Below are 18,733 nucleotides of genomic sequence, written 5' to 3'. Positions count from 1 at the left end.
AAACCCAAACTGATATGGAAATCAGAACTTAAGATTGGAAGAATGAGAAATGGAGAACAACTAACAGATTTGCTCATCGCTATTAAGCGTGCATAGCATTGTAACAAAAACTCCCGTTTGCTATCTCTCTCTCACACAGAAACCTAAACTGTGGTTCACACAGATTTAAATTATTATTTGCTCTCGCTTCGTACTCCTCACATGGCATCTGTTTAACTTTTCCTTTTCCTTTTTTGAGCTACCTCCTCTTCCAACAGCTCCCCCTTTCCTTCTGACTGGCTGGTGTTAGGACCCAGCAAAGGAGTCTGGCTGGTAATGCGATATAGAAACAGAGTACCCAAATGGGACAAAGTTTGAGCAGAAAGCATGACATCATTTTGACTTTCTCTCCACCCAAAGAGGACTGGGATGGAGGTGTAAACTTCAGCCACCCAGTCTGTACGGGAAGAGAGCAACTCAGTCCAGCCCAGTTTCTGTGGGAAAGAGGAAGAACTGAGAGCCTGGTGGATAATCAGAATGGACCTCCTTCATTATTGATCAGCCCAGTCCTCACCCACTGGCTTCAGACAGAAACAAGATATTTCTAAAAAAGGGAGTGGAAGGCAGAAGACGACGCTTGGGAATAAGATCTGTGGGCAGAAACCTGCACGTGTAACTTTCCAGATTCTTTCCACGGGATGGTACCGATTTCACTTAAACTATTCATCCTCGCTCAGTTCTTTGGAATTTAATTTACCAGCCACTGAAGTATTCCACCTTCAAAGGGAAAAAAACCATTTGTTGTCGGGCATCGGCAAGCGATCACCTCTTCTCCTGTGAATGGATTATTTTATTTGATCCTGTCTGGGAAATGCCCCTCCGAAAAGAATACAAACCTGTGCAGAGAGTTAATGTTTTGTGAACCGAGGAGAACTCACTGGAGAGTTTGCTTTGGTTTTCACTTCCAGGACAGGAACTATGGAGAATTTGCTGTCCCTGTTGTGTTGCCTCTCCCTGCTGATTTTATTTCAGGTAAAGGACCCCCATGGAATTGACAGATTCACCCTCCACCTTTCTCCCGGTTTTTTTCTTTGACACTTTTGCTTCCTTGTGCCATATTCATATAAATCTATTTTGTTTTCTTTGACACGCAGGTGTATGGAAACCATACCTGGCTACGCAAACACCCAGGTAAGGAACGTTTGGTTTTTGCTGGTTTGAAATGATTATAATCTTTGTAATTGCCACGACACCGCTATTTGTTGGCCGATGGCTTCTGTTTGCGCAGGCTTGCTTGCTGAAACCTCAAGTTATCTCTCTTCTCTGCCCTTCACCCTAAAGTCTCAGGGTAGATCAAAGCAGTATAATCATGGAATTAAAAGCATGTAAAATCAGTACCTACTCTTATTTTCATGATTGTAAAACATTTCCAATCAAATGGAATATGTTAAACAAAACACAAGAAGAAAAACACCTAAACTACCCGGATTAGCTTGCACCTTAAGATTCCCAAGGCGCAGCAAATGTAGAGACCTGGTCTCATGGTGCAAGCAAATTGGAACAGATTGCTTGGGGGATCAGTATTGTTCGGGTGCCAATAAACTAGTAAGCAATGTGAGAGGTTATGCTCCTTTAGTGGCTCAAAGGCACAGCTTTTTGGATCATGAACACACTCCTGAGTTTATAAGAACCAGTGTGATGTAGTGGATAAAGTGCTGGAGATCTGGGTTCGAATTCCTACTAATCCATGAAACCCATTGGGAACTATTGAGCTGGTCACTCTTTATTTATTCAAAGTTTAATTTCAGTTGTTTTTAAGGGCTGTGCCCTCACAAAGCCACATACAAACAAGAAGGAGGAAACATGTTAACGTGAAATAGCCATGTTAGCAAACATACAGGATGCTTTACAAAGCTTAAGCTAACCAGATTGCGTTCTCAGTTTAAGGCAGCATTGAAGAGGAAAGTCTTCAACTCTCGTCTAAATGCATGTACTGACGGGGGCGAGGCACAAATCAATGGAAAGAGAGTTCCACAGTTCTGGAGACACCACTGAGAAGGCCCTGTCTTGTGTGCATGTCAACCTAATCTACCTCCCAAGTTGTTGTGAGGCTTAAAAATATTTTTCAAACCACCCAAAACCTCCAGCCAGTTGGAATTATAGGAATGTAGTTAAAAATAAATCTATAGATTAAAAGCAAAGGGGCCGTGTGTGCTGGCCCCTTCATAAAAATGTAACAAATGGGGGGCAAAACAAGAAGTACAATGCAGTTGCAAAAAGTCTTGGGACAGATTCCCCCCACCCCCATCCATTTAAATGCATTTGTTCATCAACAGCCAGAACATGAGTCAGGCGAGGAACCATAAAACGCCTGCATTTCCTCCAATAGCAGCATTGGGGTGGAGAGCAATTCTTTTGATACAGAAAATGGGACGGGGGGAAGGGGTTAAACAACCCCTTATTGCATCACTCTGTTCAAAGCGTCAGTTCCCACCCAATGCCACATTTCAGTGTGGTGTAGTGGTTAAGAGCGGTGGACTCGTAATCTGGGGAACCGGGTTCACGTCTCCGCTCCTCCACATGCAGCTGCTGGGTGACCTTGGGCTAGTCACACTTTTCTGAAGTCTCTCAGCCTCACTCACCTCACAGAGTGTTTGTTGTGGGCGAGGAAGGGAAAGGAGAATGTTAGCCACTTTGAGACTCCTTAAAGGGAGTGAAAGGCGGGATATCAAATCCAAACTCCTCCTCCTCCTCCTCCTCCTTCTTCATCTTCATCATTTCTTTAAAACCCAAACACCCCTCCAATGACATAGCCAGGAAAAGTGTTGTTTTGCTCTTTGAGACACATGGATCTGGTCCAGACGGATCTGCAATTAGGGATGTGTGAATCTGTCCCTTTCACTTCCATTTCCCATATTCCCACTTCTGTTTGCAAATTTTATTTTTAAAGTCCTCATGAAAATTCCTCTGCATCTTAGGGCACATTTCTCCGTATATTCACACATTAATATGAAATTTTGCTTAACGTGAACATTTCCCTCAAAGTGTAGTTCCCCTAATATAATGCTTTTTTTTTTTGTATGCTGCTGTATATGCAGTTTTATGCACAATTTACCCTTGTGCACATTGCTTGGCTGGAGAGCTGCTTGCAAGATTTGGAGAAATGTATGGGCAAGGTCCTGAGTTAAATTGCCAGCGTCTCCAGGTACGGCTGGGAAATGCCATTATCTGAGACTCCCGGAGACAGTCTGTAGACCAGAGTTGGGTAGACTTCAGTCTTATCTGATCAGATTTGTTGTTTATTAGAACCGCAGCCAAGTGCAAGAGACATATAGATGGAAGGAAAGGACACGGTTTCTCTCTGAGCCTAGAACAGGCATCCCCAACCTGCGGCCCCCCAGATGTTTTGGCCTACAACTCCCATGATCCCTAGCTAACAGGACCAGTGGTCAGGGATGATGGGAATTGTAGTCCAAAACATCTGGAGGGCTGAAGGTTGGGGATGCCTGGCCTCGAATATTGTTTTCAGTTATAACTTAGTTGTGGGGATATGGTTTTGTTGCTGCAATTATTAAAGCAGTTGGGAGACAGAAAGCCTTGCTGATCTACTGCAAATTATCCAGAGAGATCTGCAAGTAGATCCCAATCCAGCTTCTGCCGACCCCAGTGTAGACAATACTGTTGGGTGGGCTGGCTTGGCATAAGGCTATGTTCCAGAACTTCTTAGGCTAATGAAAGGAAATACTCTAAAAATAATATCTTTATTGTCATTGTACAACCTGTGTACAATGAAATTAAACAAGCCTCCCCTCACAAACACTCAATCTCTTATCGAACAACACACCACCTCACAAGTCAATTTCGCTATGATATTTTCCTTTCAACAGCCTAACTGCCCACAGATAGAAGCTATTTTTTAGCCCGTTGGTATGGCTGATTATACTTCTATATCTCCTGCCTGAGGGTAGAAGATTAAAGAGGTGATGGCCAGGGTGTGAGTCATCCCTGAGAATTTTTCTCACTCTCCTAAGGCAACGATCCCTTGTGATGCCATCTAGCGGACTCAAGGGACAGCCCATGATATCATGTGCTGTATTCCCCACCCCCTGTAGAGACTTTCTGTCCATGGCTGTCAGGCTAGCATACCACACTGTGATACAATATGAGAGGACACTTTCTATTGTGGACCGGCAAAAGGAGTTCATCAATTGTTGTTTCACATTATTCTTTCGCAAGACCCTGAGGAAATGGAGTCTCTGTTGGGCCTTTCTGACCACCTGAGTTATGTTGATTTTCCAAGTGTGGTCCTCACTAAGGTAAACTCCCAGGAATTTAAAGGAGGAGACTCTCGCCACACAGCCCCCCCGATATACAACAGGGCAGGTTCCCCTCTTTTCCTCCAGAAGTCCAACACCATCTCCTTTGTCTTAATATTTAGGTGCAAGTTATTCTCTAAGCACCATGTAGATACTTTTTGAACCTCCCCCCTGTACGCTGTTTCTCTCTGTGTGTTTGTGTGTATGCATGTAGCACAAAGTGACATTTCCTTATTTTATCCACCGATGCAATATTCTGATCTAGGGCCATGTTTCCCAACCCATAGGTCACAAAGTGGGTCAACCGTGGGTTAGGAAACCTGTGCAAGTGAGTTACAGGCTTTGTAAGTAAACGTCAAATACCGTATTTTTTGCTCTATAAGACTCACTTTTTCCCTCCTAAAAAGTAAGGGGAAATGTGTGTGCGTCTTATGGAGCGAATGCAGGCTGCGCAGCTATCCCAGAAGCCAGAACAGCAAGAGGGATCGCTGCTTTCACTGCACAGAGATCCCTCTTGCTGTTCTGGCTTCTGGGATTCAGAATATTTTTTTTCTTGTTTTCCTCCTCCAAAAACTAGGTGCGTCTTATGGTCTGGGGCATCTTATAGAGCGGAAAATACGGTACTTCCTTTTAATACTTGACAAGTATGAGAACACCACTTGTAACTGAACATTGGAGAGGCTCACGTCTTGCAGCTTAACACTTGGGAGCTGCTCTCTGCTGACTGGTGGCAGATGTGGTGACAATTCACCACAGAGTGCTCTCATACCGGGAGCAGTTTTGAGTGATTATTACAGTTCCCTTCTGATGTGTCCAGGAATACCCTGCAACCAGATGCTTAATGGTCGTACATTCCCATAAAGCAAACTGTGATAAATATTTCAACAAATTTTGCATTAATAGAGGTGCTATGCAGATTTTTGCTTGAATGCCTCAAGTAACGGTTATGAAACGGGCAATCTTGCAGTCAAAACCTTGCGCGGCATTTCCATTTAAAGGCAAACCTACCTAATCTGCAGTTTGCGAGGCAACATGGGAACACACAGCCATCCTTTGAAAATTGCACTTTTCTCAATTTTGCAATGTGGTTCTCCAGTCAAATAATGTGTGCAAAATGCAAAGTGTGCATGAAAGTTCATAGCTTAGTGAAAATGACATAAAAAGATGCATATATTCTGGAACATTGCTTTCAAAAAAACGTGTATATTGGGCAAGGTTGCATTTAAAATGCGTACATAAGGAAAAGCACACACTAAAATGATGAATTTTCATAATGGCTTTCTTAATTAAGAAAATTGCAAAGTGATCTGGAAATGTGAAGAGCTGAGTTTAAGATTGGAAAAAGGAGGAAATGTGAGAAACCAACATCTTTGCTCATCCTGACACCCAGGCTCCACCCTTCAATGCTATAAACCTTAATCAGGCACCCTTCTGAGATTTCATAGGGCAGTTAATCTATATTATTGCAGCCACAAGGATTAGAAACTTGCCTTAAAAATATGAAAACATTCTATGCACAACACAGACACAAACAGAACTAAGCTCCCCCAATTTAGAGCTGAAGAACATTTCTGTATGTTAGAATCTTCTGGTGCAGGTTCTGCCATCTACTTCTCGCTCCCGCTCCCTGTGCGGCACACCTGGAGCCCTTGATCAGTTGCGGAAAGCTGAGCAGTGGGCTGGATGACAGCATCTGTGGACGGAGCAGGAAGGAGAAGCAATGGCCAGTGTGGTGTAGTGGTTAAGAGCGGTAGTCTCGTAATCTGGTGAACCGGGTTCGCGTCTCTGCTCCTCCACATGCAGCTGGTGGGTGACCTTGGGCTAGTCACACTTCTGTGAAGTCTCTCAGCCTCACTCACCTCACAGGGTGTTTGTTGTGGGGGAAGAAGGGAAAAGAGAACGTTAGATGCTTTGAGACTCCTTCGGGTAGTGATAAAGCGGGATATCAAATCCAAACTACTACTACTACTACTACTACTACTACTACTACTACTACTACTCTTCTTCTTCTTCTTCTTCTTCTTCTTCTTCTTCTTCTTCTTCTTCTTCTTCTTCTTCTTCTTTCCTGCCCCACCAGCTGACCCCTGGACCTAGTGTTGTAGACACTTAAGCAATGCAGTACAGTCATACCTCATGTTGTGTCCGCTTCAGGTTATGTGCTTTTGTGTTGCGTCCCACGGCAACCCAGAAGGAATGGAATGGGTTACTTCTGGGTTTCGCTGCTCACGCATGTGCAGACGCGCTAAATCGCGCCGTGTGTGTGCACAGACATGGCACTTTGGCTTGTGTCAGTTCTGTGTTACGGACGGGCCTCCAGAACGGATCCTGTCCGTAACATGAGGTTCCACTGTAGTACAATTGTACAGCATCTACCTGAATTCACACCTGTGAGATAGGTTAAGCTGAGTTCCAACTCTCCCCATCCCAGAGGCAGGTGAAGAGTGAGACCTGCTGGCTATAGTGATGTTTGTGAGAGGCACAGAAAAGACTTGAGAGACTTTCTTGAATTATAAGTTTATGAATATGATTGTGGGGCATAGGACCACTGAGGTAGAGCTGTGGGTTTTGGGGTGCAGGGAAAAAGATAGTGGTAGAGCTCTGCTCCATCTTGCCCCATTGAGCAGGCTCCTTAATGAACTGGGAACCATACGCACAATCCCACTTGCAATGATCTCGGTTGCGGTTTCAGCGATGCCGAAAACTTGCTCCACGCTCTGCGGCAATTATGGTTGCTCTGAAGCTCAGCCTCAGCACGAGTGGCTGGTTTGCAGCTCACTGTTAAAAACCTCTCCAGATCTGTTCACGCAAATAACATCTGCTTTTTGTGGCTGGGATGGATACTGTAAGTGCCACATGTTTTATAGACTTGGAAAGTCCGGGCCAAGCATTAGGCCGTTTCCTGATACAAATCTTTTCAGAGTCTCCACAGGAGCTTTGATGCCCATTTCTTTTTTCTTTCTTTCTTTTAATTAACAACCGTATTTCTTCAGGATGTATTATCCTGCAAAGAAAGAGAAGAGGTTGACTCCGTTGCTGCTGCTTTAATCCTGCTCCATACTTACTTTTTCTTTACTCCTACATCAAAATTAATGAGCTGAAGGATGGTCCTTAAACGGAAGGCTTAAAATGTAGAGTGGTTGGTCTCCCTTAGGAGAATGGAAAAAAATCAGTGAAGCAAGGACTGCCTTTGCCTTTCAAATGGTCCTTTAAAATGCACATTCCATAAGGCCTTTCCTGAATGGGCTACTTCTTTCCTGATTGCTGCAAGTTCCTTCTCAGTGAAAGGAGATGTAATTTTAAAAAAAGAACGGTAAAGATGGTTTAATATTGCTGCGGTTCCTGTCACCAGGCAGCTCAATTCTATTGATTTTCTTTCTGTTTTTCTTTTAAAAAGGTTGTATTGGGTATGTATTGGCTAGTACCCATGCCACCATCAACACATTTCATTATTAGCATGATCCCAGGACATGGCTAGGGATCGCCGTAAGAAAATGTCTCCTAATTTGTACGTGACAAATTTGAAGGGAGTTAATGGTAATGTTGGGGGGGGGCATTAGACATTATTTGCAGGCTTTGAGGGGCCTTATTGATTTGCTGCAGCAGTGACAGCATTCCTTTCCTTCTCTCTTTTCAAAATGACTGTCGGTGGAACTTAGACTCATAGAATTGCAAAGTTGGAAGGAACACCAACCAATGCAGCAATCACTGCTAAAGCATCATTGACAGATGGCCACTCAACCTCTCTTTATAAGTCTCCAAAGAAGGAAAATCCACCACCTTCTGAGATAGTTCATTTCACTGTCAAACAGCTCTTACCACTGGGAAGTTTCCCCTAATGTTTAGTTGGAATCTCCATTCTAGTAATTTGAATCCACTGGTTTGGGCCTTACACTCCGGGGCAGCAGAAAACAAGCTTGCTTCATCCTCCATGTGACAGCCTTTAGATATATGAAGATGGCCTTCACATCTCCTCTTCTCCAGGCTAAACATACCCAGCTCCCTCAAGCATTCCTTGTAAGGCTTGGTTTCCATTCCACTTCTCTCAGTGGAAGCCCCTCCCCCCCCATGCTTCCTCAAAATGACATCGTGAGATCATTGTTAAAGGGACATGATGGGAATTGCTATTATGCAACAAGTGCAGGTTGGATTAGCAAACAGGGATGCGGGTGGCACTGTGGTCTAAACCACTGAGCCTCTTGGGCTTGCCGATCAGAAGTTTGGCGGTTCAAATCCCCTCAACGGGGTGAGCTCCCATTGTTCTTTCCCAACTCCTGCCAACCTAGCAGTTTGAAAGCAGGCCAGGGCAAGTAGATAAATAGGTACTGCTGCAGTGGGGAGGTAAATGGTGTTTCTGTGCACTCTGGTTTCTGTCACGGTGTTCCGTTGTGCCAGAAGCAGTTTAGTCCTGGAGAAAGAAGGGTTGGGGGCATTGGGGAGACAAAGAGAGACAGGGACCCCACCCTCCATCTTTCACTACCTCATAGGTTCTGCCATTTATGAGGCACAGGGTTTGAAACACCAGTGAAAAATGGCTTCTGTTTTATTTTAAGTGGTGATCTGAATTTTTACAAGGTTTCTGGAATGTTTGGACAATGTGTTCATTGCAGATCATGGGCTGCAAGTCATGAAACTTCACAACTTGATTACTATTTCCCCACCACCACCACATCCCTCCACCCTCACATGCCCTTTTCTTTCCCTCGCTCTCCTCCAGGGACCTGGGAGAGTGCCAGGGCATGCAAACAAAATATACAATTGGAATAGGTCCACTTCTATTCTTTCATAAGAAAGATTCTGTTTCCAGATTATATATGGGTATTAGTGAGCAACAGTCTGTTTCTTCAGCGCTGGGTCTGCTCATCCTTCCTGATTCTTCACAGGCCGTGTTTCACACTGAATATTTTATTTGTATTGCTTTGACTTAAAAAAAGGAAGAAAAAAAACAGACACAGGATTTCAAATAGACTTGTTGATTTAACAATTGTGTGGCTTGAACGCTTACGCTGCAGAACAAAGTATTAAATCAAATTCCATCGCTCAGTTGTGCCAGCTAACTCTCATAAAATCCATTTTGCAGGGTTGCACTCCTTCCACACAATGTGGATGGGCCACAGCTTAGGATGGATGAGTTTGTCCGTTTCAGTTTCTCATTTGTCTGATCTTACGTTCCGTTTCCCATATTTCCACATCAAGTATGAGATGTTTATCACTGTTATTGCTGCTTATTGAATTTCTAACCCACTCTTCGTCTCCGTGGTGGCGAAAACCCCCAGTGTTAAAACAATAAAATTAAAAGAAGCTAAAAACGTTTCAGAACATTATGAACACCCCAGAACATTTAAAAACAGTTGCATATCCTCACAACTGATAATGTCAAGGTCGGCATCAAATGCTTGGATCAGCAATAGGCCTGGGTGGGGTATCGATACTTCACTAAGGACTGGTACGAGGGCCAGAGCACAATGGCGGTTTCACCCGGCAGTATATCATGGGTGAAACCACCAACACTCCTGAGTCCTTCTGCCACCAGCGCCCAGCGTGCCGAAGCAGAAACCAGCTGCAGTCAGGAGCTGGTGGCCGAAGGAGCTCAGGAGCAGCAGCGGTTTCACCTGCAATATACCACCAGGTGAAACCGCCGTCGCACTCTGGCCCTCATACTGCTGAGGGAAGAACAAGTTACATCGGACAGGGCCAATGTAGCTTGTTCTTCCCTCGGCTGCCTGCGTGGGCAGGTGGCTCCTCAGTGAAGAAGGGCAGGAGGAGCTAGATGCCTTGTCCCCGATGCTGTAAGGCACCAGGGGGAAACTGCCCTAGCTCCAAACTGTGATGTTTTCACCCCAGCACCTTGCAGGCCGGGGACAAGGCAGCTTGCTCCCAGGGCCTGCTTAAGCATATCTGGCACCGTGGTGCAAAGATCCCTCCGGCGCCCCCCCCCCCGTTTCCCAGAGTTGCTGACCTTTTTAAGGGAGGACGGCGCTGCTGGCGATGTGCCCAGCTTTGCGGGGCTGGAGGAGGCAGGCAGTGGCTGGAGGGCAGCTCCTCCGGTGGGGAAGAGGTGGAGGCTGGATGCGACAGCTCCCGGCTCAGCTGGCCGCTCCGTGCTGTGGTGGCCATGGCAGGCGGAGGCTTTGAGAGTGGCGCTGCTTTGGCACGGCATGGCGGAGGCGGGTGGGGGCATCGAGCTGATGCTGGGAGGTGCTGCGTCCAGCCTCCACCTCTTCTCTGGTGCCCTCCACAACTTGGAGCCCTGGCGCCCTGTGCCACCAGCCTCTATGGGTAAGACGCCCCTGCTTACTCCTCCCTTTCAACACCAGCGAGGCCTAGTCAGCAAGAATATTTTAAAGTTTTTTTGGGTTGTGTTTTGTGAAGTGTGAATTAGGCAGAATTTTAATGCAAACAAAATGGATATTCTCTCCCCCCCCCCACTTGGTGGTAGAGCAAATGGTTATCATGAGGTATTGCTTCTTGTTGTTACAGCACATAGAATCATAGAATCATAGAATCATAGAGTTGGAAGAGACCACAAGGGCCATCGAGTCCAACCCCCTGCCAAGCAGGAAACACCATCAGAGCACTCCTGACATATGGTTGTCAAGCCTCTGCTTAAAGACCTCCAAAGAAGGAGACTCCACCACACTCCTTGGCAGCAAATTCCACTGTCAAACAGCTCTTACTGTCAGGAAGTTCTTCCTAATGTTTAGGTGGAATCTTCTTTCTTGTAGTTTGGATCCATTGCTCCGTGTCCGCTTCTCTGGAGCAGCAGAAAACAACCTTTCTCCCTCCTCTATGTGACATCCTTTTATATATTTGAACATGGCTATCATATCACCCCTTAACCTCCTCTTCTCCAGGCTAAACATGCCCAGCTCCCTTAGCCGTTCCTCATAAGGCATCGTTTCCAGGCCTTTGACCATTTTGGTTGCCCTCCTCTGGACACGTTTCAGTTTGTCAGTGTCCTTCTTGAACTGTGGTGCCCAGAACTGGACACAGTACTCCAGGTGAGGTCTGACCAGAGCAGAATACAGTGGCACTATTACTTCCCTTGATCTAGATGCTATACTCCTATTGATGCAGCCCATAATTGCATTGGCTTTTTTAGCTGCCGCGTCACACTGTTGGCTCATGTCAAGTTTGTGGTCAACCAAGACTCCTAGATCCTTTTCACATGTACTGCTCTCAAGCCAGGTGTCACCCATCTTGTATTTGTGCCTCTCATTTTTTTTTGCCCAAGTGCAATACTTTACATTTCTCCCTGTTAAAATTCATCTTGTTTGTTTTGGCCCAGTTCTCTAATCTGTCAAGGTCGTTTTGAAGTGTGATCCTGTCCTCTGGGGTGTTAGCCACCCCTCCCAGTTTGGTGTCATCTGCAAATTTGATCAGGATGCCCTTGAGTCCATCATGCAAGTCGTTGATAAAGATGTTGAATAAGACCGGGCCCAAGACAGAACCCTGTGGCACCCCACTAGTCACTCTTCTCCAGGATGAAGAGGAACCATTGATGAGCACCCTTTGGGTTTGGTCAGTCAGCCAGTTACAAATCCACTGAGTGGTAGCATAGTCCCTCCAACTGACCCAGCTTCAGTTCTTAGCATCTCTGGGCAGGGCAGCAAAAGTCTCTTTGTTAGTACTGCCCTGTGAGCAACAGTCGGGTGACTGAGGAGCCAGGAACCTGGGGCAAGGCAGTAGTCAGGACCAGAGAACAAGCCAGGAGGCAGAAGCAAAGATCAGTTTAGGGGCAGGGCCATAGCTCAGTGGCAGAGCATCTGCCTTGGATGAAGAAGGTCCCAGGTTCGATCGCTGGGAAAGACTGCTGCTCTGAAACTCTGGAGAGCCACACTATAAGCCCTGGTGGCTGGCAGTGACATAGCATGGGTTGCCCGGGCCCAGGCAAATATTGTGCCCCCAGTGGCAAAGATGAGTATGTGCTTGCAGATAGGTACGCTTTAAGTTTGCACCACAGAGGAATCAAATGCAACAGTTGCACCAGCGGAAACATGCCATGCAACAGATTGCAGAGTCTATTGAGAAACAAAGTTACCAGCGCTTGTGCAACAATAGTGGTCTACTGGAGTAAAACATTTTGCCAACGGAATAGATATCCCACTAAGTGACTTTAACTTGGCCCTACAGTTGATACAACCCATTGTTCCAAGCACACCCAGTTTCCCTAACAGCAAGCCTTGAACTAGTAAGTCGTACTTAGCCCCAGAAGTCCTGGATCTCTGGCAGTGATCAAACTTGCTATTTTAGTTCCAACTTTGCCAGTCACACTGCCGGGGCTAAATAAACTCCTAGGACATTTCCCCCTGCTGTAGATAACCTCCGTTTGTTTCTTCAGAATGAAAGAGAAGGAAATGATCTGTATGCACACTCCCCAGGGAGCTTCCAGCTGAATAGATCTTCTTTACCAATTTCATTTTTTTTATAAAGATATTTATTAAGATTTTCAAAGTTAATACAAGGAAGAAAAAAGAATCAAAAAGGAAAAGAAAAAAAAAATACCAAAAAGTAGAAAAATACAAAAAAGTTAAAAACACATAAAGTTCACAATAGTTATTTTTCATTGACATATTTCCTCGACCTCCTCATACCTCCCCTTTTTGTGTTCCAGTTCAATTATTGGTTCAGCAAATCCTTATCAATAATTCTTAACTTAATTCCACACCTTTTTTCCCCCTATCCCGCATAACATTACAGCTGCAAACCACTTAAATTCTATCCGACATCATTCTAACACTCATTAATTTTACAATATTTCTGTAGATAGTCCTTAAATTTCTTCCAATCTTCTTCCGCCGACTCTTCTCCCTGGTCACGGATTCTGCCAGTCATTTCTGCCAATCCCATATAGTCGATCATCTTCAACTGCCATTCTTCCAGAGTGGGTAAATCCTGTGTCCTCCAGTACTTTGCAATAAGTATTCTTGCTGCTGTTTTAGCATACATAAAGAAAGTTCTATCCTTCTTTGACACCGATTGGCCGACTATGCCCAGAAGAAAGGCCTCTGGTTTCTTCAGGAAGGTATATTTAAATACCTTTTTCAATTCATTATAAATCATTTCCCAGAAAGCCTTAATCCTTGGGCACGTCCACCAAAGGTGAAAGAATGTACCTTCATTTTCTTTACATTTCCAGCATTTATTATCGGGCAAGTGATAAATTTTTGCCAGCTTGACTGGGGTCATGTACCACCTGTATATCATTTTCAAATTTGTGATGGTATTTAGTTTTTTCAATTGCCAAGCCAATAGTTTCCCGCATTTATTCACTGATTCAAATGTCTTCTGTTTCATTTGTTTAATTTTCCATTCTATTTCCTGGTTCATCAATTCCATATATTGTACTTGATAGAGTTTTATTTCTCTCAAAATCTCTTGAGACTTTGGCTTTACTCTCAGTTTTTTCTCCCCTTCTTTTATTTTCTCTAAGATTTTATCTTTTTTCTCATTTCGACTTCTCTTCTTTATTGCATTCTGCTGTATCAGGAACCCTCTCATCACAGCTTTACTTGCGTCCCAGATTACTCTTTTTTCAACATTTGTTGACATATTTAATTCAAAATAATCTCTCAAAGTTTTTTGAGCCTTCTTATATACTTCTTCATCTCTGAATAAAGTGTCATTCATCCTCCATCTGAAGGTGCCGGTTGTTGTTTGCTTCATCTCCATCTTTACAGCATTATGGTCAGAGCAAGTTTTAGGGCAGATTTCCACTTTCTTTATCTTTGGTGCCATTCCTCTAGTAATCCTAATTTGGTCAATTCTAGTCCATGTCATCTTAGCTTCAGAGAAGAAAGTTCCCTCTCTCCCCAGGGGGTTCTTAATTCTCCAAATGTCAATCAAGTCCATGTTGTCAGTCAATTCAAAGAAGGTTTTTGGTAGTCTACCATCTTTGGTGACTACCTGTTTTTGTGCCTTGTCCATGTTTGTAGATACGACTCCATTCATATCCCCCATCAGAATTATATTGTAATCCATATAGTCCAAAAGGGTCTCATGCAACTTCTTAAAAAATTCGGATTTCCCCTCGTTCGGTGCATACACCCCTGCAATCAAAAATTTCTCTCCTTGGAGTTGAATTTCAATTGCCAAATATCTTCCTTGTTCATCTTTAAAAATTAATTTCGATAGTAATTTCTCTTTCGCATATATCACCACTCCTCTCTTTTTGACCTTGTCAGACGAAATAAACTCTTGTCCCAATCTTTTGTTAATAATTATTTTCCTGTGTAGCCTCATTACATGTGTTTCGTGTAAACATATCAAGTCCAATTGTTCTTTTCTTAATATATGAAAAACACCTTTTCTCTTACGAGGGGAATTAAGTCCATTACAATTCCAACTTAGAAGTTGCACAGCCATGATCAGTTACTTGGTTTTACCTCCAACTGCACCAAGTTGTTCTTCTTCTTCTGTAGGTGGTTTATCTTTCCCTGGGCCAAGAAGTCCAAATGATAAGTTTGCTATGTCTAAAATTCCTTTTCCTGATGCAGTTGGGTCCTCACCAGATTCCGCTTCCTTCTGTAGATCCTCCTCGTGGTCTTTCAAAAACTTGTCTTTATCATTCACTGTCCTTATTCTTATTTTCCTTCCTCTGTATTTAAAAGATAGACCTTGGGGAAATTCCCACCTGAAGAGTATTCTATTTCTTCTCAGTAGAACCACGAGATCTCTATAGTAGGCTCTTATGTCCAAGGTATGTTTAGGTATATCCTTGAAGATCTCTACAAAAGTGTCTTCAATTTCCAGAGTTCTTTGGTAGTGCAGATTCAAAATTTTGTCTCTTTCTTCTTTTGTTCTTAAAGTAATCAAACAGTCTCTTGCTTTATTCTTTCTTTGTCTTCTACCAAGTCTAAAAGCACTCACTATCTTGAATTCCTCTTTTCCCAGGTCCTGTTGCCAAAAATCTGTAAATTCCTTTGTAAGGAAGTCTGCCAGGTTGTCTTTCTCACTTTCAGGTACTGCTCTGATTCTTAAATTTCTCTCCTTTCCTTGTAATTCAATAATAGACAGTGTCAGGTCATGATCCTCTAATTTCTTATATACCGGTGGAATCTTTTCTTGGACAGCAGTTGCAATTTCCTTAGCTTCCTCTGCTATCTTTCGAGTTGAGGCCGATTCCTCTAATAATTTTTCAATGGACTGTGTATTAGAATTCACCTTCTTTCCCAGTTCATTAATACTTGTAGTGTTCAAGTCAATTTTTGCTGAGGCCTCAGCTACTTGTTTATTTGTCTCTGCAACCTGTTTATTTGTCTCTGCAACCTGTTTAGCTAAATTTTCCAGAGATGCATTAATTTTGCCAAGTGCTTGAGCCAATAACTCCTCAGATGACATAGCTTTTGGTTTTGCTTGCAAAGCAGCAGCTCCTACTGTGCCTGCTGCTCCAGATGTCGAGGCCCTTCTCTGATGCGTAATATCAGTCTTGTATTGTCTGCCGGACCTAGTAATTCTTTCCTGCACCGACTCTATCTTCCCTTTCCCATCTGCCATAACACTCTCATGTACAGTCCAAGGTCAGTCTCACGCCTGGTAAGTTGTTTTGAAAAGGAATTTTCCAAAGCTTAGTTAGTTAGTGGCTTAGTTGTTATTGCAACATAGTTTCCTCTAGGGGGACACACTTCCAACTTCACTTTGCAACTTTAAAACAAATATAGTCCTTGTGGGTCCCCAATATCCCTTACGCCACAATTTCAGTGTCCTTAAAAGTTACTTTTTAATCAAAAACAGTTCCAAATAGACTGTATCTATCACAGAGTTATATCAGGATTCTTCACCCTTAATGTGCTGACAATTCTTCCCACTGTTCGGCATTCCCTGTCATAGGCAGTCCGTTCCCAGGTTTTAGAGGCAGCAGCTATATCTTTACTTCCCTCTTTTCATGCAGGTAAATATTTCTCCACTTTCTCCCCTCGGCTCCTGCAAACAGGGGGGAGATCGCTTTTTTGGTGCTGGATTTTAAGCCTTTAAATAACGTCTCTCAAAGTTACAGCTTTGCAGTCTCTTTGCTTTGATCTATTTACAAGCCGGAAAGGTAGACTTCCTGTTTTTACCTTTCCCGTTTCGGTGCCGAATTTTAAAAATTTTCCTCCAAATGATTCACTTAATCCTACTCATGGGTAGTTGCTTTAGAGTCCAATTATCCAGAAAGAAATCAGCGCTCTCCGACCATGGCCGTGCGGCTTCACTCCGCGGAAGAGGTAGACGACTCTCAGCCCCGCGCCGCTCACCCCCGTTCCATTCCGTAGCCTTTAAAAAGGCCCCTTCGCAGTCGGGGGGGGGGCGCAAATGGAGCCTGCCGAGTCTCCAAGTTCACAGGCTTCACCGCCTGTGATTTCTTCGGGTCCCCGCTTCGCCGCAGCGGTAAGACCCAGTCCCGTGGAGCCGATTCCCTCCGGAGCTCAGAGGGAATCCGCCATTAGTCGCTGGTGCTGACCGGAAGTCCTTCTTTACCAATTTCAACCCACACTATTTATTAAAGCGGGTCTTATATCTACAAAAGCACTTTGAACTGGTATTGTGGGCCCTTCACACTTGCAGGAAGATACTGTAGAATCAGAATCCACCCCCTCCCCCACCCCCCAAGCTCACAAAGTGCTTCTGGCTAAGGGTGAATGTGTGATAGCCTTTGAGGAGAGGAAGTTGTCTGAGCAGAACTGTCCCAAGGTTTCGGGCTGCCTGAAGAGGGTCCCAAGTAAGCCCCCTCCCTGCTTGCTAGGGCCAACACTTTAAAATGTCTTCCTGTGCTATATAGACAACAATCCCTGCCTTCATCTATGCCTCCACCCCACGCTGGGCCACCTGAACCATCATTTCATCCTCCTGCATGGAAGGACCAACCAAGGCCTACTAGCCATGATGGGCTTATGTCCATTGTCAGAGGCAATATGGCTCTGAATGCCAGTGTTGTTGTACTCATTTCCCACTTGTGGGTGTGATGGCCTGGGACTTGGGCTCGGGCTCAGGCTCGGAACCAGCGGAGTCTCAGTCTGCACCAGATCCTTTGCCTCAGGCGGCCTCTGGACCAAGTCTGGGGCCTGATTCTGAACAGCCCCAGTCTGCACAGGTTCCCCTGCAACAAACACCAGCTGGGCTGAGTCAGGGGCCTGAGCCTGCCCTGGCTCCAGATGCAGGGATGACCTTGTTGCCTTCAGCTGGGCAATCACTTACAGCTGCTCCACTATGGGTTGGGTCAGGGGAGGCTGAGGCGGCCTCTGGGTCTAGTAACCCACCAACGTCTCCTGAGCTGCAGAGACCAAGGTCTGAGAGAAGGAGAGACCTGAATACTCACAGGAGGAGTGCTGGCCTTTGGGAGAGACAGGGAGGTGAGTCACCGGGGGATCAGGACCGGCCATTACCCCGACAAAGATAAAAGGCTGTCAGACCCCACCCCAGGTTGCGGGAGCAACATTGCTGTTTGCTATAACCTGCCTGAGACCCTGTGCCTGATCTAACCTGGTTTCCTGCCTTGTGTCCTGCCTGGGCCCTGTCGGACTGACTCCTTGTGGAATTCTTGGATTCAGGACCGGACCTGGACCGCGTTGCTCGGGTTAACCCCTGGGCCCAGCACAGTGGGCTTCCCAAGGGCATTTGGTTGGGCACTGCAGCAACAGTATGCCAGACTAGATGGGCCCCTGGCCTGATTCAGACTCTTCTTACGTTGGTATTCTGCAGCTATGTTGTCACTGGGAAGCAAAAGCCCTTGGAGGGCTTGTTCTTTGTTAGCTTGTGCACTTCGATCTCAGTGCAGATGACCATCTGCAGCTGAATAAAGCACTTAAGGAAACTCAACATTACTGATTAGCTGCGGGGCTTATTTATTTGCTGGTAGGAAGCAGAAAGCAGAAAACAAAAAAGCCACAGATGTTCTCTCTCTGCGTGTGCACGTGCGCGCAGAATGGTGGAATTGTTAAATGTTTGCTTTTCCAGATGTTTCTTTGCAGATTGAGGCCATTCTTCCACATCTAACCCCCCCCATGGGATTGCATGCAGTGCTAGTCTTACTCAGAGTAGACTCATTGAATGAAACAAACATAAATACATACATTGTGTGGCAGCACCTACCCTTGGAAACTCCTTCCCATTGCATATCAGTATTGTTAACTTATACTGTACTTCACCTTTTCCCCAAGTGTCTCAAGGTGGCTAACACAGGTCTACCCCTTGCCATTTAAACTCCACAACAACCCTGTGAGGTTGGTTAGGCTGAAAAGCAATGACTGGCCCAAAGTCACCACTTCATGGCTGGGTGGGGATTTGAACCCTGATCTCCCAGGTCCTACTGCAATATTCTAACCGCTACACTGCACTGTCTGCCTCATTTCAGACTATCTCTTCATGACCCATTGAAGGCTTTCCTCTTTCAATGCCTTCTGAGTAGAGATTTTTGGTTTGCTCAGTTATCTGAGCTGGTACCTGCAATGGATTTGAATTGACTG

The 18,733-nt window shown here is 44.9% G+C and overlaps 1 protein-coding gene across 2 annotated transcripts in view; it reads left to right on the top strand.

Moving 5' to 3' along the window:
• Window positions 1-285: 285 nt before the first annotated feature.
• The window catches only part of ADGRD1 (adhesion G protein-coupled receptor D1), a 286,097-nt gene continuing 267,649 nt past the window's right edge, over window positions 286-18,733 (top strand). For both annotated transcript variants that reach the window (XM_053368984.1, XM_053368983.1), the window contains exons 1-2: window positions 286-1,011; window positions 1,134-1,170. In XM_053368984.1, the coding sequence (XP_053224959.1) occupies window positions 958-1,011; window positions 1,134-1,170 (91 nt within the window). In that variant the 5' untranslated portion in view covers window positions 286-957. The remainder of the gene's footprint in view (window positions 1,012-1,133; window positions 1,171-18,733) is intronic.

This window comes from Podarcis raffonei, chromosome 16, assembly GCF_027172205.1.
Source record: "Podarcis raffonei isolate rPodRaf1 chromosome 16, rPodRaf1.pri, whole genome shotgun sequence".
Lineage (NCBI taxonomy): Eukaryota > Metazoa > Chordata > Lepidosauria > Squamata > Lacertidae > Podarcis > Podarcis raffonei.
The sequence above is the reverse complement of the archived record's forward strand: the minus strand, read 5'-3'. Positions and strand labels throughout refer to the sequence as shown.